Source organism: Poecilia latipinna, unplaced genomic scaffold (assembly GCF_001443285.1).
Source record: "Poecilia latipinna isolate Pla-1442-1.1 unplaced genomic scaffold, P_latipinna-1.0 Scaffold40, whole genome shotgun sequence".
Lineage (NCBI taxonomy): Eukaryota > Metazoa > Chordata > Actinopteri > Cyprinodontiformes > Poeciliidae > Poecilia > Poecilia latipinna.
In genome coordinates, this window is record NW_015112656.1 from 485,124 (window position 1) to 504,267 (window position 19,144).

At 40.1% G+C, this 19,144-nt stretch overlaps 2 protein-coding genes across 6 annotated transcripts; one reads left to right on the forward strand and one right to left on the reverse strand.

Moving 5' to 3' along the window:
* The first annotated feature begins 1,674 nt into the window (after positions 1 to 1,674).
* Positions 1,675 to 12,802, forward strand: LOC106956310 (uncharacterized). Of its 4 annotated transcripts, XM_015047110.1 has the most exons (9): positions 1,675 to 2,430; positions 2,517 to 2,632; positions 4,694 to 6,141; positions 6,213 to 7,999; positions 8,629 to 9,303; positions 9,688 to 9,737; positions 9,814 to 9,875; positions 9,966 to 10,298; positions 11,816 to 12,802. In XM_015047110.1, the coding sequence occupies exons 3-9, from the start codon at positions 6,084 to 6,086 to the stop codon at positions 11,830 to 11,832; spliced, it is 2,982 nt and encodes a 993-aa protein (XP_014902596.1). In that variant the 5' UTR covers positions 1,675 to 2,430; positions 2,517 to 2,632; positions 4,694 to 6,083; the 3' UTR covers positions 11,833 to 12,802. The 4 variants fall into 4 exon arrangements, with proteins under 4 accessions (XP_014902596.1, XP_014902579.1, XP_014902569.1 ...); XM_015047093.1 differs by having other exon boundaries at positions 2,517 to 2,646; positions 4,694 to 7,999; XM_015047083.1 differs by having other exon boundaries at positions 4,694 to 7,999.
* Positions 12,803 to 14,852: 2,050 nt separating this feature from the next.
* Positions 14,853 to 19,057, reverse strand: ecsit (ECSIT signaling integrator). Of its 2 annotated transcripts, none has more exons than XM_015047145.1 (8): positions 18,970 to 19,057; positions 18,569 to 18,723; positions 17,857 to 18,250; positions 17,521 to 17,744; positions 16,652 to 16,709; positions 16,287 to 16,435; positions 15,918 to 16,023; positions 14,853 to 15,846 (listed from the first exon to the last, which is right to left on the reverse strand). In XM_015047145.1, the coding sequence occupies exons 2-8, from the start codon at positions 18,689 to 18,691 to the stop codon at positions 15,557 to 15,559; spliced, it is 1,344 nt and encodes a 447-aa protein (XP_014902631.1). In that variant the 5' UTR covers positions 18,692 to 18,723; positions 18,970 to 19,057; the 3' UTR covers positions 14,853 to 15,556. The 2 variants fall into 2 exon arrangements, with proteins under 2 accessions (XP_014902631.1, XP_014902624.1); XM_015047138.1 differs by having other exon boundaries at positions 17,857 to 18,262.
* Between the last annotated feature and the right edge of the window lie 87 nt (positions 19,058 to 19,144).

Here is a 19,144-nt window from a genome sequence, read left to right on the forward strand (position 1 = left end):
TTAATATTTACATTTTACTTAAAGATGCCATATCAAAAAATTATGTATACCCTTCTAATTCATACTCTTCCTATAACTGATGATGAGCGTTGTCCTATGTTGTCACTGTTATTTTGACAATTGGTGATTTGAATTTTTATTTTGTACCTACATGTTACCTTTTCATCACTGTATACTTTCATTTCTACCAACTGCACTTATGTCAGCAGTGGTGCTGTTGTCTGGCAGCAAGAAGGTTCTGGGTTCGATTCCCGGCCCAGGGTCCTTCAGCACGGAGTTTGCATGTTCTCCCTGTGAATGCGTGGGTTCTCTCCGGGTACTCCGACTTCCTCCCACAGTCCAAAAACTTGATTGTTAGGTTAATTGGTCTCTCTAAGTTCTCCTTAGGTGTGAGTGTGTGTGTGTGTGTGGATGGGTGTTTGTCCTGTCTGTCTGTGTTGCCCTGCGACAGACTGGCGACCGGTCCAGGTGTTAGATTTATTTATATAGCACCATTTGCACAAAGAGCTTGACAGGAAACTGAAGGAACATAAATAACATACTGGGCATCTGGAAAATACTCACAGTGCTTTTCCAGTGCATTTTTGTCTTATTCCAATCTGTATTAAATTAATCTCTTTACTCAAATTCTATAACCCATATAATAATATGACATTTTTCGAGTGTTGTGCAATATACATAATAAATTACATGTCTTGGTTACACATTTAGAAAATACACATTAAATATGAAATACCACATAAAAATAGAGGAGATGTTAAAATGCTGGTTTAACAAAACATTTGACGTAACAGAAATCAAATGATAAAACCCTCTTTGGTCATCAATTCATGATATTTTACAGGAATATACAGTAAAATATTACTGTAAACAACAATAAAATTTTCAGCACTAATTTAAAGGAGACAACCATTTCTGTACGTCTAAGGCTTTCAGGGGATATAGCAACTAAATGTTTTCTCGTCTTGTTAAGTCAGATAACATGACCGTTGTGACGTAAACATTTGAAAACAATTGGATATGTATCCAGTGTAACACCATATATGTGATTGTTTTCCTAGTCTTTCCCAGCCAGCATTCCTAAATGGGCATAAATGTGGGCAAAAATATGGGTCCCACATGGTTTTTCCACGGTTTCCATGGTGGATATAAAAATCCAGATAGACCTATGTAGGGCCACCATGGAAACCGCAGACAAAACCATGTGGGACCGTATTCTTGCCCACATTTATCAGTGCAATAATAATTTATAATGTTCAGATGTCTAGAAGATCACATTATGTCTTCAACGGTTTATACCATATCCTAGCATCAATAATTTAGGTTCTAGTCCCTTTTTGATATTCTTCATGAAATCTGATAAGATCATGATTATTCCCTCCAGTAGAAGTAATAAAATTGCTTCATATTGTTGGCTGTCAAAGTGGGAACAAACTGGTCCTTAGTGGGTTTGAATTGATGTAAGGGTCACTATAAAACATGTTTATGGAGGGTGAAAAGGGACAAAATAAATAAATACATCATCATATCTTTAATTAAATGCCCCATGTGGGACTTTTAATTATGTCCCACATGTTCAATTAACCATTTCATTGAACATACTTATTCAATTAAATAGTTAATTTATTTAATAGACATTCTATAAAATATATTAGATCATTAAAATACAAACTTATAAAAGCCAATGTTAATAATTAATTAATCGAGGGGTGATGCTAACACTGACTTGTTGAGCTCCACTTTTTTTTTAAATTATGTTAGCTCTTGTAATGCTGAATTCTCATTAGCTTTTGTGTGAGCTGTTAGGAGAGATTTTACAATCAGCAGACATGGAAGCAGGAGTTTATTATTCAAACTACTTAGCAGATAAAGTCAAAGAATTTCAATTCATGAAACTCATGTTTGACTTCTCTCAAGATAGACCGATATGGCTAGTGAAGCTAAGCAGAAACCGTTAAGAAATCAGTGGATCGTTTTTTATCCCTTTCAACTAGAACATGTTGATTTTTGGCAGCTTGACATACAATCTGTTTTAATGGCCCCAGAAGATTACTATGCAGTTACTGTAAAAATGGTCAATATTTAGTTGCCAGGCAAGTTGATAAACCCGCTATTTATGGTTGTTTGTTCACATATAGATAGTTGTTTTAATTTGTAAAACAAAGCAAAACAAAACAAACAAACAAAACAAAAAATAAATAAATAAAAAATACTGGTTTAAAATGCAATAAGATAAGCGGTTCCTCTCCGCACGCGCACACAAACACGCGGTGGAGCGAGCATCCAGGTCCCACATCCTGGTACTTTGAGCGTTGTCAAGGCTGCTTCAGGCTGAACACGGCTGGCGGACAGTAGCTGCGGTGGCCTGGCCCTATTCTGTCCAAACAGCGGTCGTATAAAGTGTCCCGGAAAGTTAGGTGTAGCTGGAAGGTAACAGACATGCATGTTTCAGTTCCTTACTGTTGTAATCTTGCTGCTTTTCCTTGTTAGCCTGCTCCTTTTCCCTCCATGTTTAGACGCAGCACACACAGACTGGCGCCCCCTCCGTTCGGACAACAGGCGGAAGATGTTGTCCATTGTGCCGCTGAGTGAGACAGGGATCCGGGCATGCTTTACGTAAAAATGTAGCCATGTATGTCACTAAGGGTTGGTATATTCTCCTTCACTGAGGTTATGTTTAGTAACGTGGCCGCGCCTCAAACCAAACAATTACAAGTAAGGGATAAAGACGGTCTACGACGGGACTAATTTGTGATTGAAAAGGGACATGTTTAAAGGGACAGAGACTGTTTCCTTCCTGGTTACAGTAGCTAACACGTTTTCACACACTCGAATGCTTGGCTTTAAACGGAAGAAAACATCACGAAGCTCCTGTAAAAATGCGTCATGTATACTTTACAAACAAATGTTAACCACAAATGATTTTGGAACAGATGGGTCATTTTAGTCATCTCCATTGTCTCGTTATTTGGACAAAGCCTTCTTATTGTGGTTTAAATAAATTAATAATATTATAGGAATAAAATAAGAAAAAAAGTATATATATATATATATATATATATATATTGCCTGTGTGAACTCAGAATGTTATTTATGTTGGACTGTTCCATATACAGACTACAGCCATATTCCCTAACCCTGACCCTCAGGGGCCACTATCCTGTAGGTTTGAGATCTGTCCCTGCTCCAACATACCAGTCTTAAACAATTGTTTAGCATGCCATTAAGTTCAGGTGTGTTGAGGCAGCAAAAACTGTTAAAACACATAAGACCAAGAACAGGGACCAATTCTTTAGAGCAGAATATAAAAATACATATAAAAACTTTATAGACTCTTGTCTATAAAGTAGGCAGCAGTAAAGTGATCATTTAAAGCAAAGACCAAATAGAAATCACTTTTTGCTTTTATTGAAAGCTTTAAACATAAGTGTTTCTGTCTAATGTGAGAAAATATTCTTAAAGAAACCCATCAGAACCAAATGGGTCATCCTGTTTAGATGTTTTTAAGATACATCTACACCCATGCTTCACTTGTTATCAGAGCCAGTGCCAGTGGTACTTAGTTGTCTTTAGTTGACTTTTTTGGCCTCTGACACCCTGTTGGTAAAATGTTTTCTTGCTCTCCCTTAAAAGTATTGATTTAGATTGTTGAAGTCTGTTGAAATGTATGTGATGTTTTATTTCAGTCAGGTATCTAGACTTTGTTTCAATGCAACAGTGTGTGGTTTTTGTATCTGTAACCATAGATTTATTGTTCTATTTACAATCATGGAACAAGTTAGTGGTCAGTGACTGATTCTGTGACTACAGAAGTCCAACACCATGCAAGACAGTTGGAACAAGTCTTTTCTGCCGATACACTATTGCAGTGTAAAATGTTTTCCTCTACTGCGTAATCCTTATTAAAATAATTAATGGACCTTAATTATTTTTAAAGGGTTTTACAACCTCTCTAGGCTTGGTGAGCAAAAGGAACTACTGTTTTTGTAAGATTATTGCATTCTAAATAACATTTGTTCCAAAACCTCCAGACAACCAAAAATCCAGACTTGTTGCTTTTTTACAGTGCTCACATTTGCTGAACAGCAGGTAATCAATTCTCTATATAAGCAACACCTGGCTGCTAAATATCCTCCTAATTAATAACAAAACTGCCGGATAAGCTTTGTCTTATTTATGATTATCTTTATGTAGCTCCTGCATATTGGTTTGCTGTATTGTTCTATAATCTGTCCTGTGTAACTAGCTTTATATCAGTATTAAGAATTTTTAAGGCCCAGGGACAAGCAGGTATGTCAACTTGTGATAGGTTCAAACTTTAAAACTTGCATCACTACTTTTTAAATCAGAAGCTGCGGTCTTTGTTTGTAAATGTAATGTGGCAAAAATACTGTTGGTACTAATTTCTCTGCTGTCCAGTGTTATCTGAACAACCTCTTTACAATGGATCTTACTGACATTCACAAGCAGAATAACTTTCTTGCTGGTGTGTATTGGATTTCACAGGCTTGTCTAATATTTTCTGTAATATCTTTAGAAAAACATTTGTTACACACTTTGTTTAAACAAAGTTATCATCCTCAGCCAGGAAAATACAATTCAACAGGATGTACATGTTTGACGCTCAATAAATTTCAAATATTTGCGAGGTTTAATGCAAAAATGCATCTAAAGGTTGTGTTGTTTCCCCTAGGTACTGCTGCATGCCAGTGCAATGCCATCTGCTCAGCAGCATCTCCTGGGAGAACAGTATGGAGTTAACCACCCTGAGTCTCTACTGAGGAACTCAACTGATTTACTGTGACAAAGATAAATCTTGCTGTTAGATGAGAACTAATGGGCTATCCAAGCTAACGATAGCATGCCATCTCAGAAAGGTAAAGGTTGTCCAGCATCCCATCGCTACCGGCCAGCCTCCGAATATGATGATGCCACGCTAGCCCAAAAGAGAGAATATTGGAGAAACAAGAAAAGGGAGCAAAGGGCCCGAATGTCTGAACAGAGAAAGAAGTCAACACAAGACAGCAGTGAGGAAAAGCTCTCATACATGTATGTCTCTGCAGGGGTCAATACCAATTTGTCAGACCCCTTGGCTGCCTTGTCCTCTCCTTTGCTAAGTAATGATATCTCCTATAGTTCTTTATCAAAGAGTGAAAGGACAATTGAACACAGTTCTACAAAGGCCCCTAAAAAACAGGAGCGGCATCAGGCAATGACAGTTAGCAAGGTCCTGCGTAACTTGCAGCCAACATCGTGCTCCATTTTGGCTACAGCAGCTGAGGGTGGTTTGGTCACAGTGAAACGTCCAACAACCAAAAGTCTTAGGAATCTGGTTACCTCATCCAAAAGCAGCGGAACCGAACTGAACACCAGTTCATCAGTGCCTCCAGTCAGAGTAACCCCTTTTACCAGCAGCAGCTCCACAAAAACAGAACCCAAGCCATGTGGATCTATGCAGGACTCATCAGTCCCAAACACACCATCAGAGGCACAAGTGGCATTGAATGGGCTGCAGGTGTTACCTTGTGTAACAACAGATACAATGCATGCAGCTTTATGTGGCCCTGCTTTTAATAAAACAGAGGGCCAAAGAACACACACAACACCTCAAAGTGGATTAAAGAGTGCCTTGGTCACTATTAAAAGGGCTACATGTTTTGGCATTACACCAGCTTCCATGGAGTCGGAGGAGGAGAGAGCAGCCAAGCGAAGAGAGCACTGGAGAATCAAAAAACGAGAGCAGAGAGCAAAGCTGGCAGCTAAGACCACTGAAGTCAGAGAGAGGCCACAAAACAGAGATGGGCTACCGGCACAGAAAACAACACATGTGGCCAACTCAACTCTGACCTCTCAGTCGTTTCTGAGAGGCACAAGCCAGAAGCGGAATCCAGTTCGGGTTAAAGTGCCATATACAACAGTCAAATTGGAGACCGACAACCTGCAACGTGGGTTAGCTGTCCCTGACCTGCAAACAGAGCAGATAAAAGTACAGAATCCACATGGGCATAAGATGGAACAGACAGTCGTAATGTTTAACACAACCGCAGTAAGGAAGCCAGCAGAATCACAGAAAAAACTAACTTATGTGCATCATTCTAACATTACCCAAGAGACTTCATCATGTAAAACACTTCGACAAAGGTACATTGAAACACAGAAGAATTTCCTGAATCAGAGAAATCTAAGAAATAAACCTTTCTTGACATTTGCAGGGTTTCGTACCAGAGCTATTCCCACAATGGACACTAATGACACACCAGAGCAAATACTAGCCAAGCGGAGAGAGTACTGGCGGAATAAGAAGCGTGAACAGCGAGCTAATCTGTCACTGGAGAAGAAGATTCGACTAAAGGAGAAGGACTCTTTGACACGCCGGGTAAAGCGTTACCAACAAATCCTTGAAGAAATGAGAAAGGCAAGAGCCTTGGCGCATTCAACTGAAAAGACCCCTACACTCGCATCTGAGGCCATTGGGGGGTTTATCAAAGAGGATGGGACTCTGACAATTAACATACCTCAGAGTGCAAAATATCAAAGTATAGTTGGAGACAAAACTGAGGAAAAGCTCCATGACATTTCTAAGAAGATGCAGCCAACGTCACAAACTGACATGAACTGGAGAAGTGTTTCCCCATGTAGGGTAAATCGGCATTCACCTCTGTCTTGCTCATCTCAGGGTAAAGCTGCTTTTTCTTTTGTCCAGACAGTCAACAAAACTTCTAAATTAATTGCTGTCAAACCACAATCTCACCTTGACATAACTAGTTCCAGTTCAAAGCCAAGCAAAAGTGTTCAGCAGCTCACACTAACTCATCTCCAGTCCCCTCAAAACGCAGCCTCAGCCGCAGGGTCAAAATTTGGTGGCTGTGTCATGAAAATGAGCATCTCAAGCCATACGCCATCACTTCCACTGCTATCTGTGGGTCCAAAGCTGTCAGAAGAGGAGAGGATGGCGAAGAAGAGGGAGTACTGGAGAACAAAGAAACGTGAGCAGCGAGCAGCTCGTGCTTCTCGCCTGAAACACAGTATTTTCCAAGCAAGGACCAGTGCAGGGTTACTGAGGAGGAGGGTGCATACACAAGAATTAAACACCGTGCAGCCGAGCACCAATCTTACCATCGGTGCAGAAAAAGAACAACATTTTCCAAACAACTCTGTGAGTGCTATACCACATGCAGATGAAATAAAACAGGAGGGTGAGTCTGTGCCAGCAGCTGACCTAAATTCTCTACCAGATCGAGCCATCTGTCCAGACAAACCCCCGACCGCCCCACCTGCACCTCCAGAGCTGGAGCCTGAGACGTCTCTTAATTCAGACAGCCAAGCCACCACTCTGCTGGCTGTAGCCTCTATGAAGAAACTGCTGGAGGAATCCCTCAGCTCAGTTTCTGAGAATCAAATCGAACAGGCTGGCGTGGCAATAGGAACAACCGAAGATGCTTTAGAGCAGGACATAAAGCCTGTTTTATCACAGCTTCATTGTGAAAAGAATGACAAGGATTTATTACCTGCTTGCTTGAGATCCCAAATTAAAAGCTTGCTGTTGGATAGCGACGTGCTGGAGGGAAAAGACTTACCAAATCCCCAGCTCAGTGACGAGGTTCCATCTCTTTCTGCCTCAGGTGAGGTGGCGCACTCCGCCTGCACTCAGTCATCCCAGACGACTTCAGCACCATTCATCACCACAACCTCGTCATGTGGAACTCAAAGATCTTACAGCAGCAATTGGGCCCATCAAAGCTGCTGGTCTGAGGAGCTACCGAAGCTCCATCACATCACAACTACATCACTGGATCCACTTCAGCAGCATCACCTTGATCAGCATGATCAGCAGAGTCACAACAACTCTCTTCCACCTGCAGAAAGGTTCTGCAGCAGTATGACAAGGACGAGCAGCTCAAACAGCCTTCAGAAGAGGGAATACTGGAAGCTGATGAAAAGGCAGCAGAGGGCGAGGTTAAAGGCCAGACAGAAGGAGATTCTTTCAAAGAATACCCAGGTGAGCCAAGAGTCAACCTCTTGACCTGGATGTTGATTTGTGTCACAATGCAAAATGTTCTGTAAGAGACCTACCAGATGTTAAAAAATGTAAATTTACTGACAGAACTTAAATGTTTTTTGTTCCTTTTTATGTGGCAGATCAACACAATGTAGTATGTAACTGTGAAGTAGATGGAAAATGATATGATGATGCAGATGTGAAGAGTAAGGTATACTCAAAATACAAATATTATAATGTATTATTATGTAAAAGAATAAGTCTTTGTCCCACCAAGAGTTTTCAGAGATAAAAGAAACCATTGTATGTTTTATATCTAAGACATGGTTTCGATTTTGGTTCTCCAGCAAATGTAAAGGGCCGTAATTTAACTAAGAACAAAGATTTTGATTTCTATTTTTCCATTTGCATTTGAGCTGGCTAGAAGTATCTTAGCATAAGAACATAACAACAGTTGATTTCTGAAGTTGGCTCAGTTCCAGCCTTGTAGGCAGGAGCATCTACTCCCACTGAAACCTGAATCATTACTCCATACCTCATGCTAGTGTTGGGCTCTCTGAAAACTATATCTACACTGCATGTTCCTCTTGCTGAATATCCTTCTGTTTCTGTTATTTTCTGTCTTTCAGGCTGCAGGACTTGATATTAATGTTAGTGAATGTGTAAATCCATCAAAGCCATCCATCCAGTCCTGTTCGTCTGTCACAGACAGACCTGCCATGAGCAGCGTCCCTGACATCCTGGTTGGTTCATTATGTAAAACTGAACAGTCACCTGACACACACTGTGTTAAACCCCCCATCATCAGCAGAGAGGGAAACATGAACGATGGACCTTCATCACATCTGACTGACTTTCTTGGAGTTTCTTCACCTCACTGTCAAAAGTGGACACCCAGAGCCACAGAAACTGAGACAGCCTCTTCTCTCCCTACTCTGAAGCCCCCAGACAACCCTCTGACAAGCATCCACCTGCAACCCATTGAACTTCCCGATCGACATCAAAATCCCATCCTTAGTCCTATAAAAATCTCCTGTGCTCAACTTCAAAGTCCCATAAATAAGGTGGAGTCTTCTGCCCAGGCAGCATCAATATGCATCATGATGCCTCCAAAGCCCATCCCTGGGGCGTCTGAGGAGGACTTTCTGAAGAGAAAGCGAGAGTACTGGAGGTTAAAAAAGAAGGAGCAAAGAGCAAAGAAGGCATTTCAGTACAAGGGGTGCACCTCAATGAGAGCCTCCAGCGGTGGCAGCAGCTCTGATCTGCCTGGTCAGGATCTACAGACGCTGACGACAGCTATGGAGGCAAGTCCAAAACTAAACGGTGTAGATAGTAAGGCTAGATCCTTATGTGGATCCTTTCAATCTTTGCTGATTTGATCACATTTCCAAATATTTTTGAAATGGATGCAATTAATCTTTTTTTTTTTTTTTTTGCCAAATTTGACTATAAAAAGTAGTCAAATCTATTACAGATTTATGTAAAATGAAACATAAAAACAAATCATGTTCTTGTGAAAGATCTTATGAACTTGCTGCTAATTTCCTCTCCTGTTTCATTTTTGTAGGTAGGTTGCCATCACCCTAATCATAATTAGCATTGTTAGTCTCAACGCATTTTGAGAAAATAGCAACTGGGACTTATGCCATGGTGTCTTCCTGTTTTGTTTTTCCATGTACTTCCTGTAGGATTCCAGTCAGTGGGTAAACTCCTCTGATGCATCAGAAAATCTAATGAGGTGGGAATTTATGTAGCTTCTGTTTTTAGCCTTGCCTCCATCAGCTCTACCTAATATAATCATCTTGTTTCGTCAGCATCCCAGTGGATCCCGACCCACCACCCTTCATGTACACCAACTGCCCAGCACAGGTAGAAGGTAAATGATCATCTGTCACTCTTTGCTCACTAATCTGTTCAGCATGGCACAAAACAAAATTGTCTTTAACTTTTTTTTTTTTTTTTTCAGATGAGGCAGATATTTTGTTTGCTGATCATGCTGATGGTGATGATGATCATGATGACGAGGAGGAGGATTCTATGTCAGAGGAGGTCTGGAGAAACCGCTACCTCATGGACTATGATCCACTCAACCAGCTGCTGGTGTGCATGGTCTGTGGTGAGCTGCAGTACTCCCACAGCCTGGAGGGAGTGCGGGCCCACATCGACGAGGCGCACCCCCTCACCCTCAGGCTGGAACCCAGGGAGAAACAGAGGATCCTGGAGGCCTGGGATGAGCAGGTGTCGCAGCGGGAGCGTTTCTTCAGCAGCCAGCTGCAGCAGCACTGTGGTGCTGCAGAAGGTACCCTGAGCCTGCCAACATGTTTTACCTGGCTAACAGCAAACACTATAAACTTCACATTCACTTAGTCATAAAGTCTTGGATAGCAGCAGTTCAGTCTTCCTGTGCCAGAGATGAACACGATGCTTGGCAATTCTACAATCCCAAGATCCAATAAGTCCCATAAAATTCCTATTTTTATTTTTATTTGTGTTGTTAAATGTGTGCTTTTGAAAAAGGTGATCTGAAACAGCTTGAAAGAAGAAAAGCAGTGTTTGGACATTAGACAGTTGTTGCTGCCGGTAACAGGTTTTGTTACCTGTTCAGGTCAGAATATATTCACACGTAATAGTTAAACGTTATTTTCAAAGTAGATGCTCATAATTTAATCTTTACTAGTCACAAAGAGCATTTCAGTTCACCTGAATGCCTTCGTCCTTTTCCACAGTCAGCATGTCAAATAACTCAGACAGCCGTTTCTAGAACAAATTCAGCAACCGTTTACAACAAGACCGTCCAAATGAAGTCCGGTTGTTGGAAATAAACAGCTGAGACTTCTGCTCTGAACCCCATTGAAAACCTCACGGTTATTCCACCAAATACTGACTTATGATCTCTTCCTGAGTTAAAACATTAGTATTCTGGTTTCTAAATGAAAATGAACTTGTTTGCTTTGCTGAAAGCGCTGCATCTTTTTCGTTATTTTGACTTTTACTCATATTCTGCAAATAAATACTACATTTTTGCTTGGAATTTCAACAAAAATTTAGTATTTTTATGAACTACTGACTACTCTACGTCAGTAATTCATAAAAATACTGTTCTTTCATAGAATAAAAGAACAATGTTCATTTTACTCAAACATATAACTATAAACAGTAAAATCAGAAAAACTGTTCATTTTAAGTGGTCTCTTAATTTTTCCAGAGTTGTTTATATTAATAAGATCAGTCAGATTCACACCAACACATATAGACAGATTCAGAGAATAACATTATGACCATTGACAGGCAAAGCGAATAACTGAAATCGTAGAAGTGTGTATCACAGAAAGTGAATGTGCTTATATATTTTTATCAATCGATTGATCTGTATGCATGTGAATTTATCTTTTATTATTGATGCTTTTTGCCCTCAGATTATATTTGAACAACATACAAAAATAATCTTTTCAAATAAATGTAATAACAGGATTCTGGACTTGTGTGACGTTCCTGAGATCATTGATCCTTTCTGGTATATTGATTTTGTATGCAGTATGACCACATGACTAATCTGTGAGATAAAGGGTTCTGGTCGGGTTCTGGGGATCAAATTCTGCTTCCACTCACTGACATGTAACCCAGTCTTTAACCCAGAACATGCATCGGTGTTAAAACTTTTTCACATCTTCTACCTGACTGATTCCCCTCTTGGGACTCAGTATTTACTATAAATAGCTCAAATTCTATTTTTTCTTTGTTTTGTATTTTTCAGTTTAATCAAAGTCTTGTTGATGATATTTTGACTGTTTTCTGCTTTCTGACTTGTTTTTACAGAAACATACAGGAACTGATGTGTAAAGGAGATTGCTGCAGAGTTGACTGGAAACCAAGTCCAAAAGAGAACATCATCTTTCTATTTCTTCTCTTAGTTCTGTTTTCCATTTCTTTTTATTTAATTAAAATCATTTTAAAAGAAAAGGCTAGGTTAGGTCGTGGGTTTCGGAAAAGTGGTAGAAAGCTTTTTTGGATTAAAACTGGGCCAGATTATATGTTCCTTGATTATATTTGGGAATAAAAGACCAACAGATTTACTGGGCTTGATTTGCTCCCACAGTTAAAACCTATTGAATAATTCAGTTCTGGACACATTCCAGTCTTTATGTTGTTGTTTTTTTTTGGATCCAGGTTCAGTTTGTGCTGTCTCAAGTTGTGTAACTGCTTTTTAAAAGTGTCCGTACCATGCTGCTCTTTGAAGCCCTTTACTGTATATTTTCCTGTTTTATTATTTGAGGCAGCTTTTTCTTCTGACTTCATCACCTGTGTGGAAATCTTTCTGCAGTACCTTCAGGGTTTTTTTTCTCTTGTATGTAAATAAATACAAAGGTAGCTGTGAAAGGCCAAATTTTTTAATGCTGTTTATTGTTAATATTATTTTTAACATTATTTATTATTTGTTGATCTTTCCTAAACATAGTTAGCTGAAGATGCATTATTCATTCATACATTTCCATGTAGAGTAGGACAGTCTCTCATTTGTAAGTATTGAATAAAGATTTTTCTGCATGAGTAGTAAATGAAGCATCGCAGCTAAATATCAGAATGCATTCCCGATTTTTGGTTTTTATCTCTTTAGTATGAAGCTTAACATCCTGAATGAACTTTCTAAGCACAAAGTGAGAAAACCGAAGCACAGCTGTAACAGAGTGAGGCGCTGGACTTTACCTTGTTTTTTCACATTCGAATGTAACTTGATGACATGTTTACCTGTTTGAGAAGAATCTTTAAATGCCTTTTCCAGTAATAAATCATTTCTACATTTTGGTTATTCAGTGCAGTTTTTTATACACATCTTATTCAATAATTATTCTGATTAGACTTTAAAATAAAGTCTTTTAATACTATCTTCATAAAAATCCAGAAATAACCCAAGTCTGGGGGTTTAGAAATGGCTAAAACAGATAAAATGGAAAAGAAATATTAAAGACTCCTGCTCACTTCATTAAGAGTGGTTAACCTAAACCATTAAAACCAGATTGGTTTGTTTATTTTCTGGTTTTAACACCTAAGTTTAAAAAAGTGACTATATTTTATGGTAGAACAAAGTATTTCATTTTTAATTTGTTGGGGACCTTGTAACGTTTTCCCTGAGGTGATACAGCTGTAAACAATGTCACTATGTGTTAGAAATTCTAAAAGTTGAAATAAACCCATCAGGAACATTTTAATGAACTAGTTAGCATCATGGTGTTTACATAGTAGCCATCATCAGGCAGGATGTACAAATATATTTTGACAAGGTGAAAATATATTTGTAATGTATTTTATGACTTTTTCCACGTGTGCAGAGCTGCAGTCAATCATGAGCCAAAATCAATCAGGAACTGCAGTATGCTTTCAACAAGTTTTTTCACTGGTACTGGATGGAATGTCAGACAAGTGTATGAGATTGGTGTAAGACATGTACCAGAACAGTGAGACAGTGGTGAGGTGTGATTCCAGAAACAGAGAGGATCAGTATGGGAGAACATCAGGGATCCGCTCTGAGTCTTTCAGTCTGCAGAGGTGATGGTCAGGATGGTCTCAGTATATCCACACTGTGCAAGGAAAGTATGGAGTGAGTGCAAACCAACCCACAGCGTGATGCTGCCACCACAATGCTCAACAGCTGGGTTTGGAAGCCTCACTTTGACTCCTTTAAGCATATTAGTTACTGCGGACAGATAATTAATTTGTTGTGTCTCACCAATCAGTCTTTCACTATAAAGGTATTAAGATTGTTAGTGTGAGCAGCTGAAAGTTTCTGTTGAACGTGAAAGTGTTTGTTTTTGGGGAGACATAAAACTGGCTTTACTGTGGACAGACACTGATGGTCAAGACAGGCTTCAGCATCGGCTGTTCTTCAACATGCTAACCTATCACCTTTATTCAGAGGTGGACAGTTTTGGTCATCTGGGCAAAGTGTTGACATCCAATTTACTTCTACTTTAGAAGTGATTCAAAACAACTTTCCCACCTTGTCTACTATTCTCCCTCCAAGATCTTTGTGTTCTTAAACCAGTGGAGTTTAAAGTATTAGAACTTTCTTTAGTTCATCACTCCTGAATTAAATGATGGTTCATGAACAGAAATCTAAAGAACTTTGACATGCTGGGGTAGTTGGACCATTGGAATCAGCCGTGTTGGGGCAGAGACTCATTTAAACCTGCCAAGACACCATGAGCGGCCTTTAACAACAACAGCTGGACACTTCAGCAGTTGAATCAGATGTCTGACCTCCCTCAGCAGATCGTCTCTCAGCCATGCAGAGGCCTGGTAAATAGTCATTCATTTGATTCAGGTGTGTTTAGAGTAGTTGCAGGATTGTAGCTCTTGGATACTGGACTTGGGAATCCCTGCCTTTCCAATCAATCTTCTATCTTTGTTGTCCGCTCCAACTGAACTCGACAAATAGAGAATATGCTGGACTGTGTTTAAAGAATCATTTTAGAGGCTGCTATTGTTCAATGCCTGAACTGATCAGAAAGAACAATGAAGCTGAAGACTTTACTCTTTAACACCCTGATTATGTTGTTGACAGTGAATACTGTTGTTTCTGAAAAAGATAATCATACTCAGGATATGGTCTTTCTACTATAAGGCAAACCTAGTCTGAAATTATATCCAACACATTTTGAGTTTAGAATAAGAGATCGTTCGTTATAGGATGCACTGATTGTAGCGTTCTGGATGATAATTTTTTTTGTCTGAAAGGAGGCAAAGTTGGCAACAGCAGGTCGACTTTTTGTTTTAAACCGCTCCAGTACAGACATGACCTGGTGGGCGGGTCCATCAGCCAGCCATCTTTCACAGCAGAGCTAAAGGGGACAGAGGCTGATTTTCAGAGCTTTGCTGTATTGAGATCAGTGTATAAGGTCAGTTTCACATGTGTTAGCCAATCACTGATCAGCCAAAATAAATGGCATAAATAAAAGGAAAGTGGTGACCACTGCCAGTAGATTACTGGGCATCAGTCAAAATATCCTCAAACAAATCTAAAACCTGACATCTCAGGACAAAGCAAAAAATATTCCAGCATATTAAAAACATCCACAGCTATGAACGGTCAGAAGCTCTCACTCCCTTTTCACAAACAAAACCAAACCAAACAGACCTGCAAAAAAAAATCATCAGCATTTGTTTTGAAATGTTTGCTTAATTTTCTGATCCAATCTGAGCAATAAAAACCTTTCGTGTTTCTCTCATGACTTTTCATTAGACAGTTTTTAGGTTTACTGCAGCCTCACGTTGCAGACGATCTTGTAGATTAATTCAGACCTGATGCATTTAAAGTAAATATGACAGCAGTTGTCATGATTACACAAAAAAAAATAACTACAGCTCTTTTCTAAGGATAGAAGAGGAGTGAGACTCCACAACACAAAATTATGTTTTAGATGATATACTAATCATTTCTACAGCTCTGATGTATTTGTACATTAAATTAACTAGCTTTACACAAGTCTAACTCTACCATGGAGAAACAAACATGTCACAGCAGAAATACAGAGTTCGTTTTCCAGTTCTGTGATGAAGAGTTCATTGTTTCATCCCACGGCTTCTCCTAGGCTCCTCCTCCTCCACCGCAGCCTCTGAATCTTCAGCAGGCAGTCCGTCTTCCCTTTGACTCTGTGGAGGAGGTCGATGACTATGACCCGCCTCTGTGTCCGCCACTCCTTCCAGTTCCCGAGTTCCAGCATCCAGGCGGAACAGAGTGGGAATTCTCCCTAGGATGGGGTTGTTCTGCTGGAGGCCGGAGATCCACTGGTTCAGAGTGGCCTGGTCTCCCTGGCTGGTCATGCACATGGCGAAGACTGGACCTTCATCCACTGAAAGGTAAACACACACGTGTTACATACCGCAGTTAAGCCAGGCTAACAGAAGGCTGCAGCCATCTTACAGTCGTCCACATCAAAGTTCTCCTCGTCCCCCAGGTCACGGTCCAAATCCAGATCTAGCTGCAGAGGATAGTAGAAGCAGCGCTCTGGATCGTAGACTTCCTCTTCCTGTGGAGAGAATGATCACAGGGTTACAATTGGGAAACCTGCTCACTGTAATCAAATCTAACTTCAGTAAATCAGTGTATTCTATTCTATACACAACCAGAAGGAGGTTAGGATCATCAGTGGAAACAGAAACAGTTAGCTGCTCCTCAGATAGAAGCAGCATAAACTGTGTTGAGTATTTGTTCACTTCACATATGGTAGCACTTCACAGCCAAATCTGCATCAATAACATTGATATTAAATATAATATAGGATTTAGAAACCTTTTCTTCAGGAGGCGTGGGGTCAGCTCTGAGGATGTAGTAGTAGACACAAGTCTTCTTCAGCCACAGGGGGAAGGGCCCCTCCACAAACACAGGCCTGTTTGGGTTATGCTTGGCCAGCAGCTCCATCTGGTTGGGGCTCTGAATGCCTGACATCAGGAAACGGAGAGCAACATGCACCACACACACTATGAAACTGACGGAATAAAATGAAAATGTTCATCTTTATGATTTGATCTTTACATGAGTAGGAAATCAGAAGCTAAATATCTGATTTTTTATTGAACTCTAACAAAACGCAGCATTTTATATTATCTAACATCACAACTTGTTTTTGTTTTGGAAGATGACATGAAACTCCATACCTACAATATGTGGAAAGCTGATTTCTTCCCCACTTTCAGTAATGTCAGTGAAGGGCAGCTGTCAGGAAGAGCAATCAATAACATGAAATTCTCAATGATGCTGATTATTAAATCCAATTTGAAACATGGGAGCTGACATCTATTAGTTGTCTTTCAGTAAATATACAACAGAATAGTCTGTTTTTCTCAGAAAAAAAACAAAAACAAAAAAAACCCAAACGTGCATTAGGACAGTGCTATAAGATGTATGAGCCATATGACTGATAGCCCACATTCTAATGCAGGGGTCTTCAAACCTGGTCTTCAACATCTACTGTTCTGCAGGTTTTAGATACAAATGAAAGAATCGTTGCCAGACCTTTGTCAAGCTGAAAAGGTAATTCAAACACTTGATTCAGCTGTGTTGGAAAAGGGATGCATCTAAAACCTGCAGGCCAATACATGTTGAGGACCAGGTTGGAGACCCCTGTTCTAATGGCAGTACTTAAGCTAGAATTAGCATTTTAGCTTACAAAATACTTTTTGTAAGCTGGATGGAGTACGTTACTGTAGGTCTACAACAGGGGTCTGCAACTCCAATTATCTGTGCTGGCAACTTTTAGATGCGTTTCTGCTTCAACACACCCGAGTTGAAGAATGAAGGAATCAGTAGGACTCTGGAGAACCTGACTGAATACTGAGGAGATGATTCAGTCATTTTATTCATTTAGGAACACATTTAAAAGCTGCAGGTCGCCGTTAAACCTGAGGGTCACAGAACCTAACATGGCATCAAGACCCCTGATTTGGATCCGACTGATACGCAAACAGTTAGGCCCCATTAAGTTTCTTCTTAATGTTGTATGAGCTAAGATAAGCTAAACCTGTACCTGATAAACTGTAGTTTTAGCATCCAAGTCGTTGGCAATGCGATTCAGGCTCAAGATAGCCAGGTCCACAGGGTCTTCAGGCAGAGGCTGAGGAACAGGGAAGGGATTTACGTGCTTGAACTTGGGGAACCAGTACATGATGCGTTGGTACTTTCTTATAGGGTGGCTCTTCTCCCCAAAGATCTGGACCAGTAGGACCTTAGTCTCAATGTTGGGCATTATACCTGAAGCAAAGATAGTAACAGTCGAACTGTAACCTGTGGAATTCGTTTATTACTCAGTATTCCAGCTCCACTTGGAACTCTGCTCTCTATATTAAATGGAGAAGACACCTACCGTAGCTCTCCATCTGCTCCAGAACCTGAACCCCACACTCCTGCTGTCTAGGATAGTGGTTGAACATTCGCTGAATAAAGTTTCTGGCAACAAACACCTCTTTGGGAAAAACATCCAGCAGTTTGTTGTATACGGTTAGGTCTCTCTCTACTCCAAATTCTGGCATTTTCTTCAAAGCAGCGTAGATGAACTCCACATGACCACGCCGTCTTATGTCCGTCTTAGTGAAGACATCAATCACTTGGTTAAATGTGGCCTTGGTTTTGGACTCTTTGGCCACCTGCTCAAACAAATCCTCCTTGGTGACCAAGGACTTGGTCTTCTTCGTGCCATCGTCATTAACAAACCGTACTGGTTCCGGTTGACTCTTCGCCAACACTGGGCTGCAACGAAACTGCCTCAGCACCTACAAATGTTATACATTTGGAAGAAGCAGTCATATTAAGCATAAACCAGATTATGCATTATTTCATTAATGGAAAAATAAACAGTCTGATTAAAATAATAAAGCAACAAGCCAAGAAAGAATGATTTGATTCGCATGGAAATGGGTCCACATGCAGACCAGGGATGTAAATATTGTATCATGTCTTTCGATTTTATATATTAAAAATCTAAAATGTCTGAACCAAAAATGGATCAAATATTTGACCCTTAAACCACCCCCATTCAGTTGGGGAATGGGCTGGTTAGTAAACAAACTGGAGCTTACCTGCTGCTGTTGGTTGTGTTGCACAATAAGCTGACCGGAGGACGGGGACAGGAGCAAAGAACCGCGCTGGACAACAGTCCGGCCGGACCGAACCAGCTGCAAGAGGCACCGGGAACACTTCATCCTGTCAGCGGGGTCATCCGACACATTTCCATCTGACAGGATGGCACTCAGTCATGAACAGAGCATGAAACCACAACGATAGCGCACCTGGATAGCTCTATTTTTACACAAACCAATAAAACAAACACACTAAAGCGGAAAATGTCAGAAAACTACTATTTATGTTCACATATTTAGTTAAATATTCCTCATGTACACATTAGATTAACACATAAAGATATTCTTAAACCAGCGGAGCAAACAAACATACTTTTAGTAAAGTCTCCTTCAAAACTTACTTCATGTGGACGCATCCATGTTGAGAAGCCGGAGGAACATCCTGGTTCTGCACAGTTATTATTCCGCCTCAAACAACAGAAACATTGGCGCACCGGAGTAGTTCCGAAGTATCTTCCCCCTTTTTTGTTAGGTTAATTGCGCTTTATTTATTTTTTGTTTATTAATATATATATA

Bases quoted from the DNA above. Each gene is read 5' to 3' on its own strand.
- LOC106956310 (XM_015047093.1), top strand. From the start codon at position 4,862: ATGCCATCTCAGAAAGGTAAAGGTTGTCCAGCATCCCATCGCTACCGG. The intron at 9,304-9,687 runs GCAAGTCCAAAA...TACTTCCTGTAG, and splicing joins CGCTGACGACAGCTATGGAG to GATTCCAGTCAGTGGGTAAA. The intron at 9,738-9,813 runs GTGGGAATTTAT...TTGTTTCGTCAG, and splicing joins GCATCAGAAAATCTAATGAG to CATCCCAGTGGATCCCGACC.
- ecsit (XM_015047138.1), bottom strand. From the start codon at position 18,691: ATGAAGTGTTCCCGGTGCCTCTTGCAGCTGGTTCGGTCCGGCCGGACT. The intron at 16,024-16,286 runs GTTTCTAAATCC...TTCTCTCCACAG, and splicing joins CCACGCCTCCTGAAGAAAAG to GAAGAGGAAGTCTACGATCC. The intron at 15,847-15,917 runs GTAAGATGGCTG...TTTACCTTTCAG, and splicing joins GAACTTTGATGTGGACGACT to TGGATGAAGGTCCAGTCTTC.